Below are 20,722 nucleotides of genomic sequence, written 5' to 3'. Positions count from 1 at the left end.
AGTTCAAAATTGTTTCAAATGTTTGATAGAGTCAAGAGTCATAACTTCATGGTCTGAGTCATTCCGGGTGAGTCGACCGATTCCGCTTTAAATGTTCCAAATCTCGACTTACATTACATCCCCGCCACCCCACCATTTGCTTCTTCATCTCCCTGCATATACCCGCCACAATGTCTAGAGTATCACCATTTGATTTATCGAAATGCGCCCGACCAAATATTCTGCAATTGCAACCCTACCGCTGTGCTAGAGAGTAGGTTGGCCTGGAATGCGATCTCCGATCTCCGATCTCGCTCACGCGCTAATGAATTAGTGACTACAAAGACGATGGGACCAACATCCTTTTGGACGCAAACGAGAATGCCTACGGTCCTAGCCTGGTATTGAGTGCAGAGGGTGCCCTGCAAGCCTCACAGACTGGTGATGCGACAGGTGCTTCCAACCCAGAGATCGACTTTCTGGGCTTGAACCGATACCCCGACCCGTAAGAAGTCCCTCAAGACCTTGTCATGGCATGTCTAACCATCAATTGGACTCCAGTCACCAGATTGAACTTAAGCAGCTCTTCTGCAACCTCCGCAATACCCACCACCACACACAAAAAACCCTGAAGCCCGAAAGCCTGTTCGTTGGCGTCGGATCCGACGAGGCCATTGATGCAATGCTACGATGCTTCTGCACACCGGGCAAGGACAAGATTCTTACCTGCCCACCGACTTACGGAATGTACAGCGTGAGCGCCCAGGTCAACGACGTCGACATTGTCAAGGTGCCGCTCGACGTGAGCAACGGCTTCCAGCTGCAGGTCGACAAGATCAACGAGGCACTCTCCACCGACCCATCCATCAAACTTGTGTATATCTGCTCTCCCGGCAACCCCACCGCCAACCTGATCCGCAAGGAGGACATCCGCAAGGTGCTAGAGCACCCCACATGGAACGGCGTGGTGATCGTGGACGAGGCATACATCGATTTCGCCGAGGAAGGCTCCAGTCTGGCCGAGTGGGTCACTGAGTGGCCCAACCTAGCCGTGATGCAAACCCTCAGCAAGGCATTCGGTCTCGCAGGCATCCGTCTCGGTGTAGCCTTCACCAGCCCCGAGATCGCACGACTCCTGAACAGCCTAAAGGCCCCCTACAACATCTCCAGTCCGACCAGTGCACTTGCGACCGCCGCCCTGAGCGCCCCCAACCTGGCGGTGATGCGGCAGTACCGGGCGCAGATCGTCGCGCAACGTGACCGTCTGCTCCGGGAGTTGCCGCAGATTCCCGGTGTAGGCCGGTTCCTGGGTGGCAATGATGCGAACTTCTTGTTGGTGGAGATTCTAGATAACGGGAAGCCGAGTAATGTGGCGGCACTGGCGGCGTATGAGGCGTTGGCAGAGAAGCGTGGGGTTGTGGTTCGGTTCCGTGGTAAAGAGTATGGATGTGAGGGTTGTATTCGTATCACTGTCGGGACTGAGACCGAGGTGACTAAGTTCCTGCAGGAGTTACGGGTTGTCTTGGCTGGATTACAGTCGGGAAGCGGCATTCAATCTGTACGGGAGTAAGCGACTGCAGTTTTGGTAAGACAAAAGACCATTCATGAAACAATAAATAGAGTTTAGGAGGTTTATCTATAACCCATAGATAAATGAAAAGAGATAGATCAAATTGATTTTACTGAAACAATTCTGATTGGACGTCCAAGAATGAGGCAGTTCGTATCTAAGTCGCGTGCGCAATCTACTTATCTGGTTTATGGTGTTTAATACCGAGTCTAAACGGTCCAGACCTATATAAACAATATGTATATTATACCTCGTTTATTCTCATATACTTCACGAGTTTCACGTGTTTAGGTCAAAGCTCTCGGACTCCGGATCAGTGCAAATATGACTTTGTCCGTAAATCTTACCCAATCATTATTCCAGGGTTTGTGGGTTGGCGTCAGCTTGCGTGTAAAGGAGGTGAAGATAGCTCTGTCAGTTATACGCGAATCAGGATCGCTTATTTACTTCCTGCCAATGAAGATTAGTAGATAGCATGTCACTGGTTCGTTTGTTATCAACCAATTTGCTTCCTTCTTACCTGTTTATCCGGGACTCACCGATACTCCTTCCCCTCTATATTCCAAGCTTCTCCTCCATTTCTCCTTTATGGTCTGTGTTGCCTCCGTGAATCATTTCCGGTCATCTCCACTCCACGAAGGTGGATTTGGGCTTTTATTTAACTGGACCACAACCCCGGAGATAGCCTAGTGGGCTTTCGCTGATCCTCCCTAGTGCAATTCCACTTTCCCCACCAATCCCTTACACTCACGTGCGACATGTAATCGCCATTTTCCTCAGTGAGAGTTTGAAGCTGTGAACGATTGAAAGCATCACAGTCATTGTAGAAGCCCCTCTTCGGAGGCGGCGAGGATCATGGACTCGTCTCTGGCCGCAAGAGGCCTCAACCAAACCCCTCCTGCCTATGAGACCCGTGAGGAAATCAATCCCGCCCTCTTGATGAGCTGGTGGGCCACGGCCTTTTCTATAGCCATCATCATCGTTCGTCTATGTGGCCGATATGTGCGCATCGAGCGCTTCTTTCCAGAGGATAAAGTGATGACGCTCAGCATGATACCTCTCGTTTGTCGCATGGTCTTGGTGCATTTCGTCTTGATCTATGGAACAAACAACGTCCAGACGGCTGGGTTGACAGCAGATGAGATCTCCAAAAGAGAGCTCGGGAGTAAACTAGTGTTGGTTGCAAGAATCTTCTATGCGATCTTGTGAGACCTCCGGTTCCCTAGTCCGTGGGTCAACTGTCATACTAATTAGACCTTAGTATCTGGACGGCCAAGCTTACCGTCTGTGAATTTCTGAAACGAGTCACTGGCATAGTCTCAACACGATCTACTGCAATCTTCCTACGCTTTGTTCACTTCTTCCTAGCCTCAACCCTAGTAGCCGTCGTGATCGCAACCCTGGCCGAATGTCAACCATTTGATCACTACTGGCAGGTCGTTCCTAATCCCGGTCCACGATGTCGCTGCGGCTATGCACAACTCATCACCATGGGAGCCTGCGACATCATAACCGACCTTCTCCTCATCGCTTTTCCCGTCCCAATCATCATCATGTCCAAGATGCCTGTAAAACGCAAAATAGGCCTCGTCATCCTATTCTGTCTCTCCCTCCTCTTAGTAGGTATCACAGGCTACCGAGTACCTTCCGTCATCAAACGCAGAGGAAACCAACCCTACCGCTCCCTCATCGCCTCCCTCGAGATTCTCGCCGCAACAGCCGTCTCCAATGCCGTCGTCATCGGCTCCTTCGTCCGCGACCGCGGCGTCAAGAAACCCAAATACAAGCGCGATATGGCCTCCGCATCTGTCAGCGAAAGCCTCGATAACAGCTACGTCCGCCGCAACACCGTCATGCAGCACCAATGGGGTAGCGATTCCGATCTTGCAGGTGGTCTGGGTATCAGGCTAGACCCCAAGCTGCACCGCAGTGCGTCGTCGTCAGAACAATCCCATTCTATACCTATACCCATGCCTGCCCCGCCGGTCCCATTGCTGGTTGCGCGCACTGGCACTCTCGATCCATCATGGTCTTTCCAGCAAGGCCGTTGCTTGGATGATGACCACGTCTCAACTACTGATAGTCTTGAGATGAATGTTAGTCCGCGGGAGTATATCAAGACTAATCAGTCTCCGCGGGAGAAATCAGCGCGCTCTACTTCCTCGCCACGGGTATCGTTCTTTGATGTCGGCGGTCTATTAGATGAAGATAAAGAGAGTCATTCTCATACATCTCCGCGTGCAGAACAGGGTTTATCTGTACCCAATCGATCGGATCGTCCATCTCGAGGAGGGAGGGCCTTCCTAGAGGATCTGGGCGTTATATCTTCTCGATCAGCTGGCCGGGCTTCTACACCTCGTTTTCTGTCGCCTCTTACCCCGAGTACGAACACTCGGCCTATACATACTCTCCCGCCTTACCGAGCTGCGTCCGATGCCTCACTTGATGTGAATGTCGAGTTGCAGGATGTAGGCGGGCTCTTAGCCAGGCACTCCCCGCCTGAATGAGCTTTGATCTTATTTAACGCTTCTTTTGATTTGAATGGAGCAATTGGAAGGAGCACGGTGCTCCTGGAGTTGAAATTTGGGTTGGTTAAATTGTGAAGGATTGGATTTTTTGATCTTGGACTACCTTATACCCATTGTCCAAGGGTTGTTTAATTGTTTTCGGCTCAGCGTGGCGTTGGGGATGCCCTTCTCTTATGATCTGTCTGTACATCACGAGGCTAATGAACATAACGATACTTTAACTTAATTCGAAACTAATGTATAGACATTCAGTGGATTCTTCTAGCTCAACAGCAAACTCAGCGGAGCATTACTATGTAAAATCACATTGGAAACCCCCTCCCTTCTCGCGGAAAGAATTCGCCAGTACGCCATGCTGCCCATTATACAACTTTTTTTGGTTCGTTTGTGGTGCAGTCAACAAAAAATAAACAAACTCCGTGCCCGATTCTGACAGAACTGCTGATCTGGGCTCTTTTGGCAGCTGGTCCATGTCTGAGAGGTCGAGACTGATGCGCATGTGGTGGGTTCCCTCGATCTCGATCAAAGATCGCAGAGCTTCTTCGGTCACAAAAACCCAAATGGTTTCGCGCGGAGACAATTGGCCCTTCTAGAGGTCTTTTTCTCTTTCCCCCCTTAGATAACCCATCGGTAACTGGCATAACGACCCGCCGTCTCGGACTTTCGGATAATCTTCACAACCTGGCCACGGCGCAATCCCAAATACCGTGCTACGGGATCGGAAACCTGCATACGCGGGAGCTGGCTTTCCTTCAAACGGTATCGCTCGAGCAGACGTGCCTTCTCCTCGGGGCTGAGGAGGACGTGCTTGGGGACAAGCTCGTGACGGGTAATGTTGACCAGCAGATCCTGCTCCTGGAAGTGCTCGCAGATACGGCCGGGGATACCACTCAGTAGGCGGACAGCGGAGGGTGAGATCGGGGTCTGGGTGATAAAAACACCGGTGTGGAAGTTGCTCTCATCAACAATGTGGTTGAATGCGCGGACTTGCTTGGTACCGACACCTGAGGAGTCGGGGCAGAAGTCGACGTAAATGGTACCGCAGTCGGGCTGGGGGTTGGGGTTGGATTTGCTTGGGAGAGCTGTGTATTTCATTTTCATTTCTTCGGTGGGGCGGGCCTGGATTTTCATCTTGGTGCGGCTGGAAGGATATGCGCGTTAGTCAAGCTGTTTCCCCTAGCTATCTCCCCTGCATGTTCAGGCTTTCATATTGAAAGCCGGTATGCAATGGCTCGAGGAATTGCATACTCTGGGTAGCCCATAGGGTCGGCATATTTGTACTTGAAGTCGATCAGCGAAAGCTGCAGCTCTTCGTCGGAAACTTCATAGCCCTGTTATCCCGTCGCGAATCTGATCAGTCTTTGTTATGCTGTGTAATGCGAGCCTCTCAAGCTTCACGGCTCTGTGAAAAAAACTCACTCGGTCCGAAAGCATCTCATAGACCGTCCGCCATGTGCGCCAGAGGCGGGTCATCTCCTTGTCGGCCTCATCGCCACTGCGCTGGGCAATTTCACCGTCCATGGTGAATGTGTATGGGCTCCAGGTAAAATCAACTGAAGAGCAGAGAAAACAAAGTATCGAAAAGATAAAAAACCAAAGGGTGACGCACGGAAACTGAGAGAAGTGATAAGGAACAGAAAAATCGGCGGGAACTTTCTGCCCATGTTCAAAGCGGAGAAACCGACCGAACCGTTTTAATTATTCTCCTTTCCCCTCGTGGGCTTAATCTCTTTGGTCCCTTCTCTCTCTCTTTCTTCACTCTTGAGAGGCAATTCTTTCTTTTTATCTTCCTCTCGTCTCATTCCTTCACAATGTCCGATACTACCCCTACCGAGCCTCGGGTTAAGCCCACCAAGCCCGATGAGGAGGCCTACAAGGCCAGTTTGGCTCAGGCTGAGAAGGAACACACTGCCGCTCAGGAGAAATTGGTACGATACATACTTTGATTTTGGATTTAGTCAATGCATTTGTGATTCGTCTGATGTGGAATTGTCCAATTCACCCGAGGCCATGGTGGCATCATGTCTTACCCCCCACTGTTTTGGAATGGTTTTTTTTTGGTCATGAGCGTTCCTCGACCTTCATTTTTGGGAAATCGATCATGGACTGACTCGCGCAAAAGAATGAAATCAAGGCCAAGTTGGACGGCGCCAAGCCCAACAACCAGGACTCCCCCGTCGCCAAAAAGCAGCAGGAACTCCGCGCCGAACTCTCGTCGATCCGCCAGAAGCAGTCCGGCTTCAAGTCCTCCCGGTCCAGCACCCAGGAGAAGATCAATGGCCTGGAATCGACCCTGAAGGCTCGTATTGCCGAGCAGAACAACTCGCGCAGCAAGATGTCATTCAAGAATGTCGAGGAGATCAACCGGGAGATCGCCCGTCTCGAGAAGCAGGTCGACTCTGGCACTTTGCGACTGGTGGATGAGCGCAAGGCCCTTTCCGACATCTCGCAGTTGCGCAAGCAGAGCAAGGGTTTCGCCGGTCTCGAGGACGCCCAGAAGGGCATTGACGAGCTGAAGGCTCAGATCTCTGCGCTCCGCAAGACTATGGATAACCCGGAGGCTAAGGCCCTGAGCGATAAGTACGCCGAGATCCAGAAGGAACTGGATGCCATCAAGGCCGAGCAGGATAGTGTCTACAAGAACCTCAACGCCCTGCGGGACGAGCGTACTAAGCTGCGCAACGACCAACAGAAGAAGTACACTGCCATCCGCGAGATCAAGGACACCTACTTCAAGGCCCGTCGTGCCTACAAGGAGTACGAGGATGAGGCATGGCGTGTGCGCCGTGAGCGCCAGAAGGCTGAGCGCGATGCCTTTGAGCGCGAGAAGCGCAAGAAGGTCGCTGACAAGAAGCTCGAGGAGGCTTCTGCCCTCGCCTACGTCGACGAGATCCTCACCGCTCAGGGCCTCATCCGTCACTTCGACCCTACTTACGACTTTGCTGCTCTTGGCTTGGACAGCAAGAAGGATGAGGGTAGCAACTTCCGTGCTGGTGTCGGCCGCACTGTGGATGACTCTGCCATCAAAGGCATGAAGGTTGTGCGCAAGGATGACGAGGAGGACTACTTTGTCGGCACTGGCGGCAAGAAGGGCAAGAAGGGTGGCAAGAAGGGTGGTGCTCCCGAGACCAAGTTCAACATGAACGTCGGAATTATTGAGGAGTTTACCAAGGTCAAGATTGATCCCCCCATGAACCAGTCGGATGTCCCCGCTGCGATTGAGAAGCTGGCCGCTAAGATCACTGAGTGGAAGAGCACCCAGGCCAGCAAGACCGAGGAGGTGAGCACCCCCAGAATCAATTCCCCAGCAGTCGCTAACAAAATTCACAGAACATTAAGAAGGCCAAGGAGGAGATTGCCCGCCTTGAGGAGGAGGAGGAGAAGGCCGCCCGCAGCACCGACACCGCCAGAAAGCCCGCAAAGGCCAACGGTCTCCCTACCGCCGAAGCCGAGCTGGCCCAGGAGGAGGATGCTGTTGCCGATGCATCGGAGGAGCTTAAGAAGGCTTCCCTGGAGGACCAAGCATAGTCCCCGGATTCTCCCTAAATTTTTTTATAGGGCTTCTTTGCCCTCTTTGCATATTGAATCTAGCATCGCGTCTAGCATTTCCCCATTTCTTTTTGGCTTGCATTAATTCGTCGATACATTGGACAGCGTCTGTTCTGTTCCCCAAAAGCCAGAATCGATATATCCTTTCTCATTTGATCCTGGTCTCTGTCTAATACATAAAGCTTTGGTATATACTGTTCTAAGTGAATCTTGCTACCTAACTATCACATCACTATCACGTTACGAAACTTGTTTAAGCGCCCGGATGACTCAGCACCCGGGGAACTGCGCCACAGCTCCACTTGCGGATCCGCGCGTTCTACATAATCCCGTCTTCCTGCACATCCGAAGATGCGAATTCTCCTTCCTGTCGGCACATTTGGATTATCCCAGTGACTTTTGGAGCCCCTCTCCACCGCCTCTGTTCAATCAGACTTTTGAACCCACATATCTCCACATCTGCAGCCCACTCAGCTGCAGATCGGCGATTTTTCTGACAGCGGCTCCACCAAGATCCTTCAGATCCGTAAAGATGTCTTACAACAAGCCAGTACGTCGCAAATCCTCGGATATCCCGAATTCCGTCCATGAATCCAATAGTCCTCTCCACTAACAATAATCTCCAGACAAGTCCACCCCCCTCCTACCCCCAACCAGCCTACCACAACGCAGGCTACCAATCCCCACCTCCCCAAGGCGGGGGCGCCGCATCGGACTACTACGGCGGGCAGCAACAGCAAGGCTACTATGGCCAGCAACAAGGTTATCCTCAGCAACAGGGCTATCCTCAACAACCACAGGGATACTACAACCAGCCGCAGGGCCAGATGTATTACCCACCACAGCAACAGGGCTATTACCAGCAACAGGATCGGTTCGGCGGCAATAGCGGCGGGGGATCTGGTGCAGGCGGTATCTGTGCTGGTATCATGGCTGCGATGGCTTGTTGCTGCTGCTTGGATATTCTCTTCTAGGCGGGTTCGCCGGATGCGGCATCTGGGTACTTTCCATGGCTCTGACCTGTGGAATTGAAATGGTTTATGAGGATAGATGACGGGTTTGAATATGAATTGGTGTTCCTGTAATTTTGTTCAGACTGTTCTTTGGAGTTTGGGACTCTGGGATGTCCATGGCGTCTCGCACATGTCCTTGACTTGGGGTTTGCTTTCGTCGGCGCAAACGGTATCCGCTAGTGCGTCTTGGTCTGATATTTTACTCTTGTACAATTCATTCTCTTTATTGTTATTTTGAGGTCTGTGTATCTTTATTAGTCGGGATAGTGTAAGTCATGCAGTTTCATTTACAGGATATTAATGTTCATAGTATAGCAAGTAGATTAGGGTATCACCTTCATGCCAAATGTTTGACGCATAATGTTGATTCGAGGACTCGAGTGGTAGTAATCAATCAGGAAACAAAAGTGTGAATAAAATTTGGCGCTTTATGCCACAGGGCACGGTTAGATAAAACGGATAGATGGTGGATGGTGGACGGTGTAGGTAGTAGCTACCATTTCTTACCATTCCTCCCTTATATTTTACAATTTGAGATTTTATATCATAAATCCCCCGGTGGTCGACTGGTCTGGCGTCTCAGCTTATAGTGGCAAAATCGCGCTTGCCCAACTACTGCGTTATGCCAGAGGACGCATTCATTTGCCCCTTAGACCATAGGTTGCCGGACTGGATTTCTCTTATCTTTGAAAACCCTCTTCAAGAAAGCCCTTGAAAAACTTTTTTTCATTAATCAATTATTAAATATCTTCTGATATGAATGACTAACAAAGAATATCTTTTTTCTTAATTTATTGTGGGTACCGCTTTCATTTGAGTTAGGTGGATATATGAGGTTTGTTGAAGTGAAGCTCTGCTTTGGCTGTCGGACAGCCATCCAAATCTACCATGAGGACACAAGCGTTTATGACTGATTGAAGATCAAAGGTTCGATCCTTGCCAGAGCCATTCATTTTTGGGCCTGTTCTAATGATTCACCTTAAATCACAATTGTGGCATAAACATCAACACATCAATAGTAAACACAGAAATTAAACATCACATCTCAGCATAGATAAATCAGGGTATCGCCGATGCAGTACATTCAAAGCATAGATTCAATTATACATCCAAATCAATCATCAATAATGACTCCCATACTCACTCTCACCCCCATAATCCAGCGGATCAATAGTCCTCACACCCGAGCGATGACTCCTCGCCCTACTAGCCCTCCTAGGCGGTCTCGTTGAAGCAGAAAGAGAAGACTCCTCCTCAAAGACCTCCACAACATCCCTCCCATCCGAAGTCGCGGTCCCAGTCAACGACTCCTCAACCACAATGCGGTCCCTGTCTCGCGGACTCGGTCTTCGCCGATAACTGTCCCTCCGATCTCTTTCCTCGACTACCTCGATCGTATCGCCATGTCGGCGTAGTGATGGTCCCCGTCGACTGGTCACCACTACCTCTTCGTCGATGGAGGAGGTTGATCCGCGCGCAAGACCGCCGGGGTTTAGGGCGAGGAAGGTGAGGTAGAGGATTAGGACTACGCCGCCTACGCTGCCTAGGACGATACCGACGACTGTTCCTGGGGCTGGGCCGTTGTCTAGGCCGCCGTAGGTTGAGGGGATGGAAACTGTTGTGTAGCGTTTTTGGAGGTGGGAGGAGAGGATTTGGTGAGTTTTGACTTGTAAAGAGATTTCGGGGGCGTGGTATGTGTCGTTTAGGTCTGAGGGGAATGGAATAGATTCCATGATTTGTGTGTTCTTGTGGTTGTAATGGGCTGGGATCGGTGAGATGATCTGATAAGTCTGGGTTTTGTCGCACAGCTACATGCAGCTGTAGATAGAGGATAATTGGCCTGATAAGCTAAAATGTTAAAATGTGTAAATTGGAGCGGAATGGAAGAAGAAGAAATCGAGGGAAAAAGGTGTTGGTGATCTATGAGGTGGCTGGGGATCGGCAATGTGGGGCTAACTGTGGACTGTTTATGGACTCGATCGGTAAATCCTGATTCCTAACAGAGGCAAGTCAATTCTCCTTTTCCATCAATTGATTCCAAAGCCTAAATATTTAGATAAAATTTATTCTCGAGTACTTTTATATTCAGTTCCTAAAAGTTTCCACTCCAATCTAAGTTTTCACCAAAGCCCTCGAGCAAATTCCCTGCCCAATCGACCCCAGAATCATTCATGATCTCCAGCAGGGATTGAAATGCGTAATCGTTGACATCCCCGCTTCCCTTGTCGTCTTCAGATTCGAGTACAAGCGAAGAAGCATAATGAACAACACCCTGAAAGTCACGCGCAGTATGAAAGGTAGCGATTGAGCAAACTCCATCGAATATTTCCATTGCAAGCTGAAGTAGCTTTGCCAGAATGGAAGTTGAAAACTTAGGAAGACGACTCGAGATACTCGGGTCATCAGTAAAGGTTCTGATTTGGAGATTCTCTGTAATTGATACGGTTAGTCGTTTGAAGTGATTGTTCCTTTATATTACTAACCATTGATGATACCCCTGATGTAGCACAGTGCTAAGAATGTTACCGCAAAAGTATGGGAGATCCATGTAGAATCAACCGCGCAAAACAGTCGGTCAATGGAATCTGGATCGGCATGATAAGGCCCATTGGGAAAGGTAGATGGGTCCTGCGAATCAAGCTCCCAGACATAATCTGCTCCATATATAGATAAAGATAGTATCATCTGCGCTGCAGAAGTGAGACTTATTGTCAACGTTCGATGTAAAGATGCCAAAATCGGCCTTCCTGGGAACTTGGTATCAACAGAAAGCAAGGGTGTCAGAGAGGCGCTGTTTAATGAAAGTCGGTACCACTGGAATTGTGATTAGAAGGATAACCGGCAATCAATTTATGCAATCAGAAGTCGACTCACTCGCACGGAATTGAAAGGCAGCTGGTTATGACTTGATTCCGTGTTCTCTGCAGGGCCTCAGTATTGAAACAATTAGATCGGTATCTTCGACATACCTAAACGAACTAACCAGGCTCTTTGTAAAAAGTCAGTTGTGAGTTTTCACAGTTTTAACATGGATGTCCTGACCTTTCCCATTCAACGAGCTCCTCGTTTAGTTGCAGTAGACGAGCCAGCCCAATTTGACGACCGGTAACATCCCCAGAGCTGCGCATCGCATCATTCACAATTGCCACGAGTTCCACGAGCCCGCTAACTCGAACATCACCCGGATATTGGGATGCCTTCTGTGAACCGAATGCCCTAGTAATCCTCACGGATATATTTGGATCGAAATCAACAGAGGCAGGAAATCCCGATGTCAGCATCAAATTGAAGTTGCATGTCAACAAGTTATAGTAAACACGTAAGTAATCAACATCTTCACTTGAAAGTACCTTGCCATCTCTCTCCAATGAAGCTATAGCTGACGGGTCTAAGCCGATAAAATGGGCATACCGCATCGCTAAGCCCAAGACTGCACCAGCACTGATCTCATTGTATCTGCTCCTGGGAAAACGGGAAGTAGAGGTGTCGTACTCTACATCGTCATCTTCCTCTCGAATGCAAGGCATCCATTGTGCATATAAGAGAAGCAGTCGGATTGAATCTAGTGTGACATCCGAAGGTGTTGGTCGGAGGAGTAAGCGAGACACTGCTTTATCTAGCAATTGAGTAAGCTCGTTGAAGCTAGAATGAACACCCCCGGCTGAATCCCTAGGTCTTTAACGATCCTGGTTAGCGAGAATCTGTCGAGGCATTGGTTCAACTCACAATGTATTTCCTTTGAACCAGAACCGGGTGCCAATTGAACAGATTGCCAAAATCAAAGCTGGGGCATGAAGATTGGATTTTCTCCATGAGTAGCGTGTACTTTCATTCAGCACGGGTGCAGAAGGATGGCAATGGTCGAAAAATCTGGACATCTCAGCATTTTGTGTCAATAAAAGTGGGCTGGAACGTCCAATACATATCAATTGCTTTTTGTGCATCCTCCACGGAGATAATTCCTCGTTGCACAGGATTGAATGAGCATGTCCTGCTACTTTCTGGGGGTGAAATGCTTGGATCGTGCATCTGACCATGCTTCGAAAGTACCTTTAGAGAACGCAGGGTCGCAATGGGTGGGCCGAGACTGATTCCGTCCATCCCAGATAGAGACGCACTGATCTGACTAGGTGAAACAGTTGCTGAAACGCTTTCAGCACGACTCTCGCGGGCCTTTGAATTTGAAGGGCATATGAAATTAGCAGGTGGCGTTTGCTTTTCCAATCGGGCTTTTTCAAGTTCGATAATTCGTGTCTCATGTTGATTGATCCTGATTTGCCATTAGCTTTCCAAGAATGGAAGAAATTCCCCTGCAGTCACCATACCGACTTTGAAGATCCACAACTATTTGTGCCAATTTCGACGGGCTGGTCCCATCCAACACTGACGTCTCATCGTTTTCGAAAGAGCACTTTATTTGAAGCCTTAGGCATCTTTTGCATGGTGCTTGTAGGCTCTTAGACGTCTCTATAGAAGGTGAACACTTTTGCTTTCTAGCACGACACTTTCATAGACTTATTAGAATTGATCGAATCATAACTTTATCCAATTCATCGCTCACTTGTAAACACGCCCGAGAAATGCGGCGAGCCTTGGCTGGACGCTCATCATCCGAGCTAGCAGGTTCGAGTAAATGGTAAGACGGGACGTTAAGTGTCATATTGAGGCTCATGTCAACAAAGACAAAAGCTGATAGAATAGAATTGCCATGTTTGTCAACGTAAGGCCATGAGCCGATGGAGCTTATCCGCCTTATCTTAGACGTATCGGCTTATCTTTGCTGTGATAGCATCGCGGAAGCTGATTCGGCCAGATGATTCCAGGACTGCGGGGCAAAGTCAGAGGAAGGAATAAAGTTGGAATTGAGTTGGTTGTGAGGGTGATTGATGAAAAGTCTATGCATTGGGGACAGTTCATTGTCTCAATCTGGTGGGAACTCCAATTTTTTTGAACCATAACGACTTGATTGATCTTAAAAATTGCTAACTATTACATACTGGCTTACTCCCATAATTCTGTACTAATTTCACGAAATAAATATTCATCTCACGTAAGAGTTGCAATTAATTTGAACAAACAGCCCCCATAACATAAAGCCATTAGGATCCTAAATTCTCTCGGATATCTTTTGCCACATAGTCTGTGGCTCCTCCTGTGAATTGAATTAGCATTATTTGACTATAAGAGTATTGGCATAACTCACACTTTTCACATCAATTGAGGATCCAGAAAAGAAGTCCATGTCAACGTAGTTGATCATCTTGGATTTATTCTTCATTTTGTAACCGAAGAACAGAACTGCAAATAGGGGCACCGGGAAGTAGGTCGTAATAAATGACGAAACATCGAAAGTATGAACTAGAAATTAATCAGCTTAGACTTTCTGAAAATTGAGAATTTTGGTGCTGGCAAACATACTAAAGGCGCCGAAGCCTCCGAAGATGATGACCATGATACAGATTGTCATTCCATCTAATCCTATTAGCATCTTGATGGCGGCTTGAGGTATCTGACAACTCACAGTAGGAAAGGTAAGGCTGAAAGGGGGCCCTATAAGGTAGAGTTTTTCGGTCGATGCCCTGTGCTTTGAGGCCTTTATTCCATCGGATGCTTGTCCACAAAATGCCAGTCCAGGATATCATCCCGCACATCGCAGTCATGTTGGAGACTTGAGTATGTTAGAGAAGGAAATTTTAAATGATGTCCAAAGGAGTCTCACAATAACCAAAGACCGTTCCAGCCTCGCCCTTGGCGGCAGCCATAAATGAGAGCAGCGCAAATGCCCCACAGAAAACAAAACAAACCCAAGGAAATCCGTCCTTCCGGGTTTTGAGGAATATCTTCGGGGCATGGCCTCGTGCAGCAAGGCCATACAATGTGCGTGACGAGACAAAGAGATCCGCCGTGCCTGCAGACCAAGCACTAGTCAAGATAGCTGCGTTGATAATAGATGGCAGGACAGAGATTCCCGCATTCTGTTTCGACTTATTAGTAGAGTTCGAAGTGAACATTCACACTGGGATATACCTCGATAGCGATGACAAAGGGGCTCTTAGCGGCGGTTGAAGAGAGGTTTAATGATGGATCTGTCGGAGAAACAAGCAGACCAATTAGGAAGGCACTGCATAGATAAACTATGGAGATTCCAATCAGCAAATAGTCCCACAAAAAAGCAGAATCCAGCTTACACAGTACAAGCCTAATCCAGACACTCTTTATTGCTCGTGGGACATTTCTTCGGGGCTGTGAAAATGTCAGAAAGAGTTGACATGTAACAGCTCGGACTTACATCAGATGTCTCCGCCGCTGCAATCGCAGTTATTTCGGTGCCGATAAATGCAAATGCAGCATTTATCAAGACTGAAGAACAAGTTTCAGTCAATATGAGTCGTTGAGTTGACTTATTCGAAAACACATACCGCTGAAAAAGCCGAGAAAACGTCCTTTGGCTCCAGCTGCAAAAGAAACAGGTAAGAAACTTCCACCATTGTTGAATTGCTACTGAACTTACCAATTCCCTCATATTGGACGAAGCCACCGGTTTCTCGCCAGAATTTGAAACCAATAGCTTCGTGATCGGGGCCGCCACCAGCACTGATAATAATTCCGGTGATGATCAAGCCGAGAATCGTGATGACCTAGTCATCCTCGTCAGTCAACACGGGTTCACAACAATTCTCAGCACCTGTGTCACTGACCTTGATCGAGCAGAAATAGAATTCCATTTCGCCAAAAACACGAGTTCCCGCATAATTCACCAGAAACTACCGATGTTAGGACTAGAGCAATATGGCGGATCACCCATACATACCACCACTATCAACATCAATCCCACCCACATCGCATTATTGCATATTCCAGCCGTGCATGTGGAATCCTCCTGTCCTGCTGGGGTCCAGTAGGTAATTATAACAGCAGCTGCAGAAATCTCCGCCGGAAGAACAACTATAAATCGCACTTAGTTTTGCATCCGGAGAACCATGGTGCTAACGTACCAATATAACTGGATTTGGGTCAGCATCTAGCATATTAATTAGATGAAATGACTTACTTGAACCAAAATAGTATACCCATCGCAAATCCAAGTTCTGGGGAGTTAAATCGACCCGCGAGAGCGAATTGACCCCCAGGAACCGGAAATTGGGAAGACATTTCACCCAAAGCAACCTTGAAATTGTTAGCAATTGTGAGACTATGGATACCAGCAAACTCACCATAACCGAATATAATAGAGAGGCCATGATACAGTATCCAAGAAGCAAGCCCGCGGGGCCTCCATTCTCAAGATCGCTGCCAGTCCCTAGAAATAGACCTGTACCAATTACACCACCGATAGCAATCATTTGGCTGTTCAGAGTGAGTAGTCTGCTGGATTATTGGAAATGATTGGATCTCACAGATGACGGGGCTGGACATGATTAGTACTCATCAAGCCAATTGGAAGGATAAATCTGACATACCTTTAATTTTCGCTGAAGGCCATGGTTGCTGCTGGTGTTTTCAACAGCTCCCACTGCAATTGGTACTTCATCGGCATCATAAGCCAGGTCGTGTTTCTTTTCCTTCGCAAACAATTAGCTATCCTGACATAAAGCGCATGGGTCCTAGCATACATCTTGAATCATGACGAAAGTTGTTCTTTGAAGGAAATCTGTTGGAAGGCAAGACTATATAATGCTTTTTAAAGGCATATCTAAACTCTCTTAAAGCAAGATAAGCAAACCATAGCTGTCTCGAGTCTCGACTGTCTTGGACCCACTTTGATATGCGATAACAAAGCGGCCCCATCGGCGATTTCCCGCATTTCCCCTTATCAGTTGGATGTCGGGATGGCAACCGACATTGCCGAAAGTCAAAACCAAGCTCTATACATGTAAGAATCTTGTACATCACGATTTTTGTTCAGAGTTTAACATGGCAACATCTTATCCCAGACCTCTCCGACCCGGAGTTTATGCGCCACTACCGACGTTCTTCGATGACGATCAAGAAATCGATTATGAGACCTACAAAATCCACTTACTTAGTATGTATTTATCCTTTCTGATTAATATTTGATGAAATCCATGCTTATTGTCACAGATTTGGCTACAAAGGGAATGGGTAAGGTACTTCACAAGAATAGATAATACTTCCAGCTTACGCGGTGGATCTATCAGTCCCAGTATGTGCTGGGTCCCTAGGAGAAGCAGTTCACTTGGTAAGAGATAATATCATTTGATATATCTCATATATCTAACCTTATCCAGAGCTTTGAAGAAAGAACGAGCCTTATCCGATTCATCAGAGCAACATTGGACGAAGCAGGCCTTCAATCAACTCCAATCGTGGCTGGGGTGGGGGGTTTAAGCACAAGAGAAACTATCCAGCTGTCCCAAGCAGCAGCGGAAGCAGGCGCGTAAGTAGAAATTGTGTCTTTTTAGGACATTCTAACGACTATCAGAGATGCTGGGATGGTGATCCTTCCTGCTTATTATGCAGCGAGTCTTAACACAGATTCAGAGCAGGTCATTCAGTATTATATTGATATTTGTGCTGGATCACCGGTCAGTCAACAGAGATCGTAATATTGAGATCTCAAGGCACTGACTGTGAGACAGATTCCCTTGCTTCTGTACAATTTTCCCTCTAATGCAGGTGGCCAAGACATGTCCTCTGAAGTCATAAGCGCAGTGATCAAACAGGCCCCCAATTTGTGTGGTGTCAAACTGACGTGAGTTAATCCAAAAGACAACGCAAATCACTGGCACTAACTCATTATTCCCAAAGATGTGGCGGCAGCATTGGCAAACTCATCCGCCTCAACGCTGCAACCTCCGAGGATTCAGCCATTAATAGCAGTAGAAAATTCCCCTTTCTTCTGCTTGACGGTCTGATCGCCGATCTGACCCCATGGATGAAGTGCGGTGGCCATGGAACTGTAAGCGGTCTACCAAACTTTGCACCTTGCGCCTCTATGCGGCTGTGGGATTTGCTCAACTTATCATCGCCCTCGAATGATGAGGTTCAAGAAGCAGCAAGAATTCAAGCAATTCTCTCCAGGGCGGATGCAGCCGCCGTACCGGGTGGTATTCGTGCGATGAGTGAGTCTCCCGATCTGGACGATGGATACCTTTGGCTTACCGCATAGAATACGCTTTGAATAAGATACATGGGTATGGGAAAGCTCCACGGAAGCCTCTTCTTCCTTTGAAGGAGGCCGAGGGAGAAGAATTCATGGCGGCTTTGAATGAGATGTTTCAACTAGAGCGTGACATTGAGAGCAGCAATGGGCATCCCGAGGTCCATGGATGTACTTAGATACTACTGAAATCCTCTTCTTCAAATTGCTATCGTCAGATTATTGTTTCATTTAACATATAGGTCAAAGAATGTCTGCGACAGGGGAGATTCTCCCATCGTCTACTTGAAATAATAGAGATACAATATATAATAATTCCAAGTCCTATAGAGTTTCTTGAGATTTGATCATACATAAGTTACCTTGTCTCGATTAGCATCACTTTCTTTCACAGATCAGTTCACGGATATCTAGACTTGAAGGGCAAAAAGCCCATCAGAGAATGTGCAGTAAGAATTGTGAACCGCCCATCAAAACCAATGATAAGCCCGAGGGCCCAAGCGCAAGTCTCAAATGTTTGTGGGTCTAGCCTGCATTTGGTGCGTGGGTGAGTTGTCATGGCCGTGGCATAACGTCAAAGATTACGTATGCCTCCAGGGGCTCGGTAGAACCGTCAATAATTTCGAGAAATATCTTTGAATGGTTTTTTAAAAAAAAAATATATAATGATCGGCCCAAAGGAGGGAGCCATTGGCACAAGGCAAAAAGAAATTGCTCACGTCCAGATTTGAACTGAAGACCTCGGCATTACTAGTGCCGCGCTCTACCAACTGAGCTACGCGAGCTGTTGATATAATGAGCTAGCATAATACAAAATATGAACATTTCAATTTAAACTATGGCTATACAACAATTATCTGACTAAACAGCCCTAGTCCAAGAACTGATTGACCTATTGTCCTATTGATCACTTGCCACAAAGTCCGATACTGTCCCACAGTGCGGGCCGGAGGCCATTTTTTGTGGGAGTTGATGGGGTTACTTCCATGTTGGACTGGGATGGCTGCTAGTTTGAACAGGACGCCTGGAAGGTGACTACTATGTATATATGTAGCTGAATATACTCTGTACATATATCGCGTCATCAATCAACCGGAATAAACCTCAACATCAACTTCCGCCCGCGCGGCAGCGCAATAAACGCATACTCCTGCTCAATACCCTCATCATCCACAATAGATGTCGTATAATTCGAATACACAGCCGCCATAACCAATTTGATTTCTGTATTGTTAGTATCTTCAACAAAACCTAAACTTGGTAGACATACCTTGCAATGCGAAATTACTCCCCAAACACATGCGTCCGCCGGTACCGAACGCGCAGAATAGCCGCCTCATGTCGTGGATCTTGTCGCCTGGCTCGAGCCACCGCTGTGGTAGCCATTCAAACGGACGTGGATAGATATCGCTAATGCGGTGGAGGGAATAGGCGCTTGAACTTATCTTCACGCCGCCTGGGATATTGTCGTATCCGTGAAGGGATGTTCCGTTTTCTGTTTTGGGGGTTATGCGGGGTAGTTGAGCTGGGGCTGGGGAGTGAAGACGGAGGGTCTCACGGACCAAAGCATCCAGTAGGGGAAGTGCGTCGATCGCGGAAGGAGGGGGAAGGGGCTCCCCTTCGTCTCCGTCTGTGTCGGTGTCTGGATATCGAAGAGACGGAGATAATGTGAGGAGTTCCTTTCGCAGCTCAGCCTGAAGCTCCGGACGCTGCGACAGCTCCCACATCATATACGTGAGGGTGATGCCTGTGGTTTCATGGCCTGCGACCAGGTGGTCCAGTAGCTCAGACGCAATTGTCAGATTTAGCGGACGCGGATCATGTTCCTTCTGGGCAAGGAGGCTCTGGCGCAGCTGGTTGTAGACGACTGGATTGTTAAATGGCGTCTTCTCATCATCTCTAGCTGCCTCGGTCCGCTCGCAGAACCCCAGGCACCATCGCTCAATAAACCCCATATACCGATTTTCCCGACTTAAAAACTTAAACCGCTCATACTCCTCTAACCACACCTTCCACTCGGGAATATTAAACAGATACCTTGTTCCTCCTCTCAATCCAAACAGGAAAGAGGAGATAAAGTCCATTCCAACAGCCTGGAACAGCGGCAGCACATTCAACACCTCTTCATCCTCCCCCGCTTTCTTGAGAACAGGCATCAAGCGCTCCCACAGCACAGTCTTCGAGATCGCACGCAGATCACTCGATTCCTGGAGAAACGACTTGGAGTAGGTCTTGCTCAGCATACGCTTCTGGTGCGCGTGCGGCGCATTGTGCACCATGCCGACCATGTTTTCGGTGTTGAAGTTGACGAAGGCATCATTGTAGAAGGCATGTTTTTCGAAAGCTCCCGTATATATTATTTTCAGGCCGTGGAGAGAGTTAACGCTCAGCTCATTGGGGCCAAGACGGACGATGGGACCATGCTTTTGGTGTAGGGCGTAGATCGAAAGAACTTCCGTGACTGTACTGCGTTTGCGGTCAATCCAGCGACTGGAGATGGGTGATGTGAAGTGAGCATTGGAGATGGAAGATAACGGAGAGAGGAAATAGGGATCTAAAATATAGCGGTATAAAAGGTACGAGGTGAGGATGAGGAGGGCGATGGGGATGAGGGGCATTGTGGTGATGGGTAAGGGTAAAGAGGAAGATAGAATGCCAATCAAATCGGACAGCTATCAACTCTATTATTCGATAGATCCAATTATACTGCATCATTCTCTGGTTCTCATGCAAGGGGTTTTTCCCCTCGTCAAAGCACTCCCACTCCTAGCGTGGCAATAACAAGCATAGCGGAGCAATAATTAACACAAAGCCTCGGTTCACGCTAATCTGCACGATGATGCAACCGTGCTCTAATTTTTTGCCATAGCTATTTTCCGAGTCTCGGGGGGCTTAGAACAGCAGCTAGTGCACTGACAGATTGGGCTTACTTACGGAAACACTACAGTCATTAGCGAAATCT

The 20,722-nt window shown here is 48.1% G+C and overlaps 10 protein-coding genes across 10 annotated transcripts; 5 read left to right on the top strand and 5 right to left on the bottom strand.

Moving 5' to 3' along the window:
* Nucleotides 1-170: 170 nt before the first annotated feature.
* On the top strand, nt 171-1,549 carry N7520_009996 (histidinol-phosphate transaminase; the record flags this gene model as incomplete). The annotated part of the gene is made up of 3 exons (XM_057143930.1): nt 171-253; nt 314-484; nt 541-1,549. 3 exons carry the CDS (start codon nt 171-173, stop codon nt 1,547-1,549), a joined length of 1,263 nt encoding a protein of 420 aa, XP_056993218.1.
* An 828-nt stretch (nt 1,550-2,377) lies between these two features.
* N7520_009995 (putative integral membrane protein Pth11-like) lies at nt 2,378-4,056 on the top strand (the record flags this gene model as incomplete). The annotated part of the gene is made up of 2 exons (XM_057143929.1): nt 2,378-2,754; nt 2,811-4,056. Coding segments are annotated over 2 exons (1,623 nt in total), but the record flags the coding sequence as incomplete, so codon positions are not given.
* A 636-nt stretch (nt 4,057-4,692) lies between these two features.
* On the bottom strand, nt 4,693-5,598 carry N7520_009994 (DNA-directed RNA polymerase core subunit RPB5; the record flags this gene model as incomplete). Its single annotated transcript, XM_057143928.1, has 3 exons — nt 4,693-5,218; nt 5,326-5,408; nt 5,497-5,598. 3 exons carry the CDS (start codon nt 5,596-5,598, stop codon nt 4,693-4,695), a joined length of 711 nt encoding a protein of 236 aa, XP_056993216.1.
* Nucleotides 5,599-5,888: 290 nt separating this feature from the next.
* bfr1 (putative nuclear segregation protein (Bfr1)) lies at nt 5,889-7,605 on the top strand (the record flags this gene model as incomplete). Its single annotated transcript, XM_057143927.1, has 3 exons — nt 5,889-6,005; nt 6,200-7,357; nt 7,408-7,605. The coding sequence occupies 3 exons, from the start codon at nt 5,889-5,891 to the stop codon at nt 7,603-7,605; spliced, it is 1,473 nt and encodes a 490-aa protein (XP_056993215.1).
* A 553-nt stretch (nt 7,606-8,158) lies between these two features.
* N7520_009992 (uncharacterized protein) lies at nt 8,159-8,600 on the top strand (the record flags this gene model as incomplete). The annotated part of the gene is made up of 2 exons (XM_057143926.1): nt 8,159-8,176; nt 8,253-8,600. The coding sequence occupies 2 exons, from the start codon at nt 8,159-8,161 to the stop codon at nt 8,598-8,600; spliced, it is 366 nt and encodes a 121-aa protein (XP_056993214.1).
* Nucleotides 8,601-9,760: 1,160 nt separating this feature from the next.
* N7520_009991 (uncharacterized protein) lies at nt 9,761-10,372 on the bottom strand (the record flags this gene model as incomplete). The annotated part of the gene is made up of 1 exon (XM_057143925.1): nt 9,761-10,372. The coding sequence occupies one exon, from the start codon at nt 10,370-10,372 to the stop codon at nt 9,761-9,763; it is 612 nt and encodes a 203-aa protein (XP_056993213.1).
* A 359-nt stretch (nt 10,373-10,731) lies between these two features.
* Nucleotides 10,732-12,166, bottom strand: N7520_009990 (uncharacterized protein; the record flags this gene model as incomplete). Its single annotated transcript, XM_057143924.1, has 5 exons — nt 10,732-11,069; nt 11,123-11,453; nt 11,514-11,560; nt 11,609-11,628; nt 11,682-12,166. 5 exons carry the CDS (start codon nt 12,164-12,166, stop codon nt 10,732-10,734), a joined length of 1,221 nt encoding a protein of 406 aa, XP_056993212.1.
* Nucleotides 12,167-13,746: 1,580 nt separating this feature from the next.
* On the bottom strand, nt 13,747-16,264 carry N7520_009989 (uncharacterized protein; the record flags this gene model as incomplete). The annotated part of the gene is made up of 18 exons (XM_057143923.1): nt 13,747-13,791; nt 13,843-13,997; nt 14,058-14,111; nt 14,161-14,307; nt 14,359-14,614; nt 14,667-14,773; nt 14,828-14,882; nt 14,929-14,999; nt 15,059-15,094; nt 15,151-15,277; nt 15,338-15,403; nt 15,451-15,584; nt 15,635-15,642; nt 15,691-15,806; nt 15,854-15,986; nt 16,037-16,047; nt 16,100-16,201; nt 16,253-16,264. 18 exons carry the CDS (start codon nt 16,262-16,264, stop codon nt 13,747-13,749), a joined length of 1,635 nt encoding a protein of 544 aa, XP_056993211.1.
* Nucleotides 16,265-16,468: 204 nt separating this feature from the next.
* On the top strand, nt 16,469-17,939 carry N7520_009988 (dihydrodipicolinate synthase family protein; the record flags this gene model as incomplete). The annotated part of the gene is made up of 8 exons (XM_057143922.1): nt 16,469-16,512; nt 16,574-16,665; nt 16,722-16,742; nt 16,845-17,037; nt 17,083-17,185; nt 17,240-17,352; nt 17,409-17,722; nt 17,770-17,939. The coding sequence occupies 8 exons, from the start codon at nt 16,469-16,471 to the stop codon at nt 17,937-17,939; spliced, it is 1,050 nt and encodes a 349-aa protein (XP_056993210.1).
* Nucleotides 17,940-18,844: 905 nt separating this feature from the next.
* N7520_009987 (cytochrome P450) lies at nt 18,845-20,378 on the bottom strand (the record flags this gene model as incomplete). The annotated part of the gene is made up of 2 exons (XM_057143921.1): nt 18,845-18,984; nt 19,031-20,378. The coding sequence occupies 2 exons, from the start codon at nt 20,376-20,378 to the stop codon at nt 18,845-18,847; spliced, it is 1,488 nt and encodes a 495-aa protein (XP_056993209.1).
* Between the last annotated feature and the right edge of the window lie 344 nt (nt 20,379-20,722).

This window comes from Penicillium odoratum (genome assembly GCF_028828045.1).
Source record: "Penicillium odoratum strain IBT 22623 chromosome Unknown utg000006l_segment0_segment0, whole genome shotgun sequence".
NCBI classification, from domain to species: Eukaryota; Fungi; Ascomycota; class Eurotiomycetes; order Eurotiales; family Aspergillaceae; genus Penicillium; species Penicillium odoratum.
The sequence above is the reverse complement of the archived record's forward strand: the minus strand, read 5'-3'. Positions and strand labels throughout refer to the sequence as shown.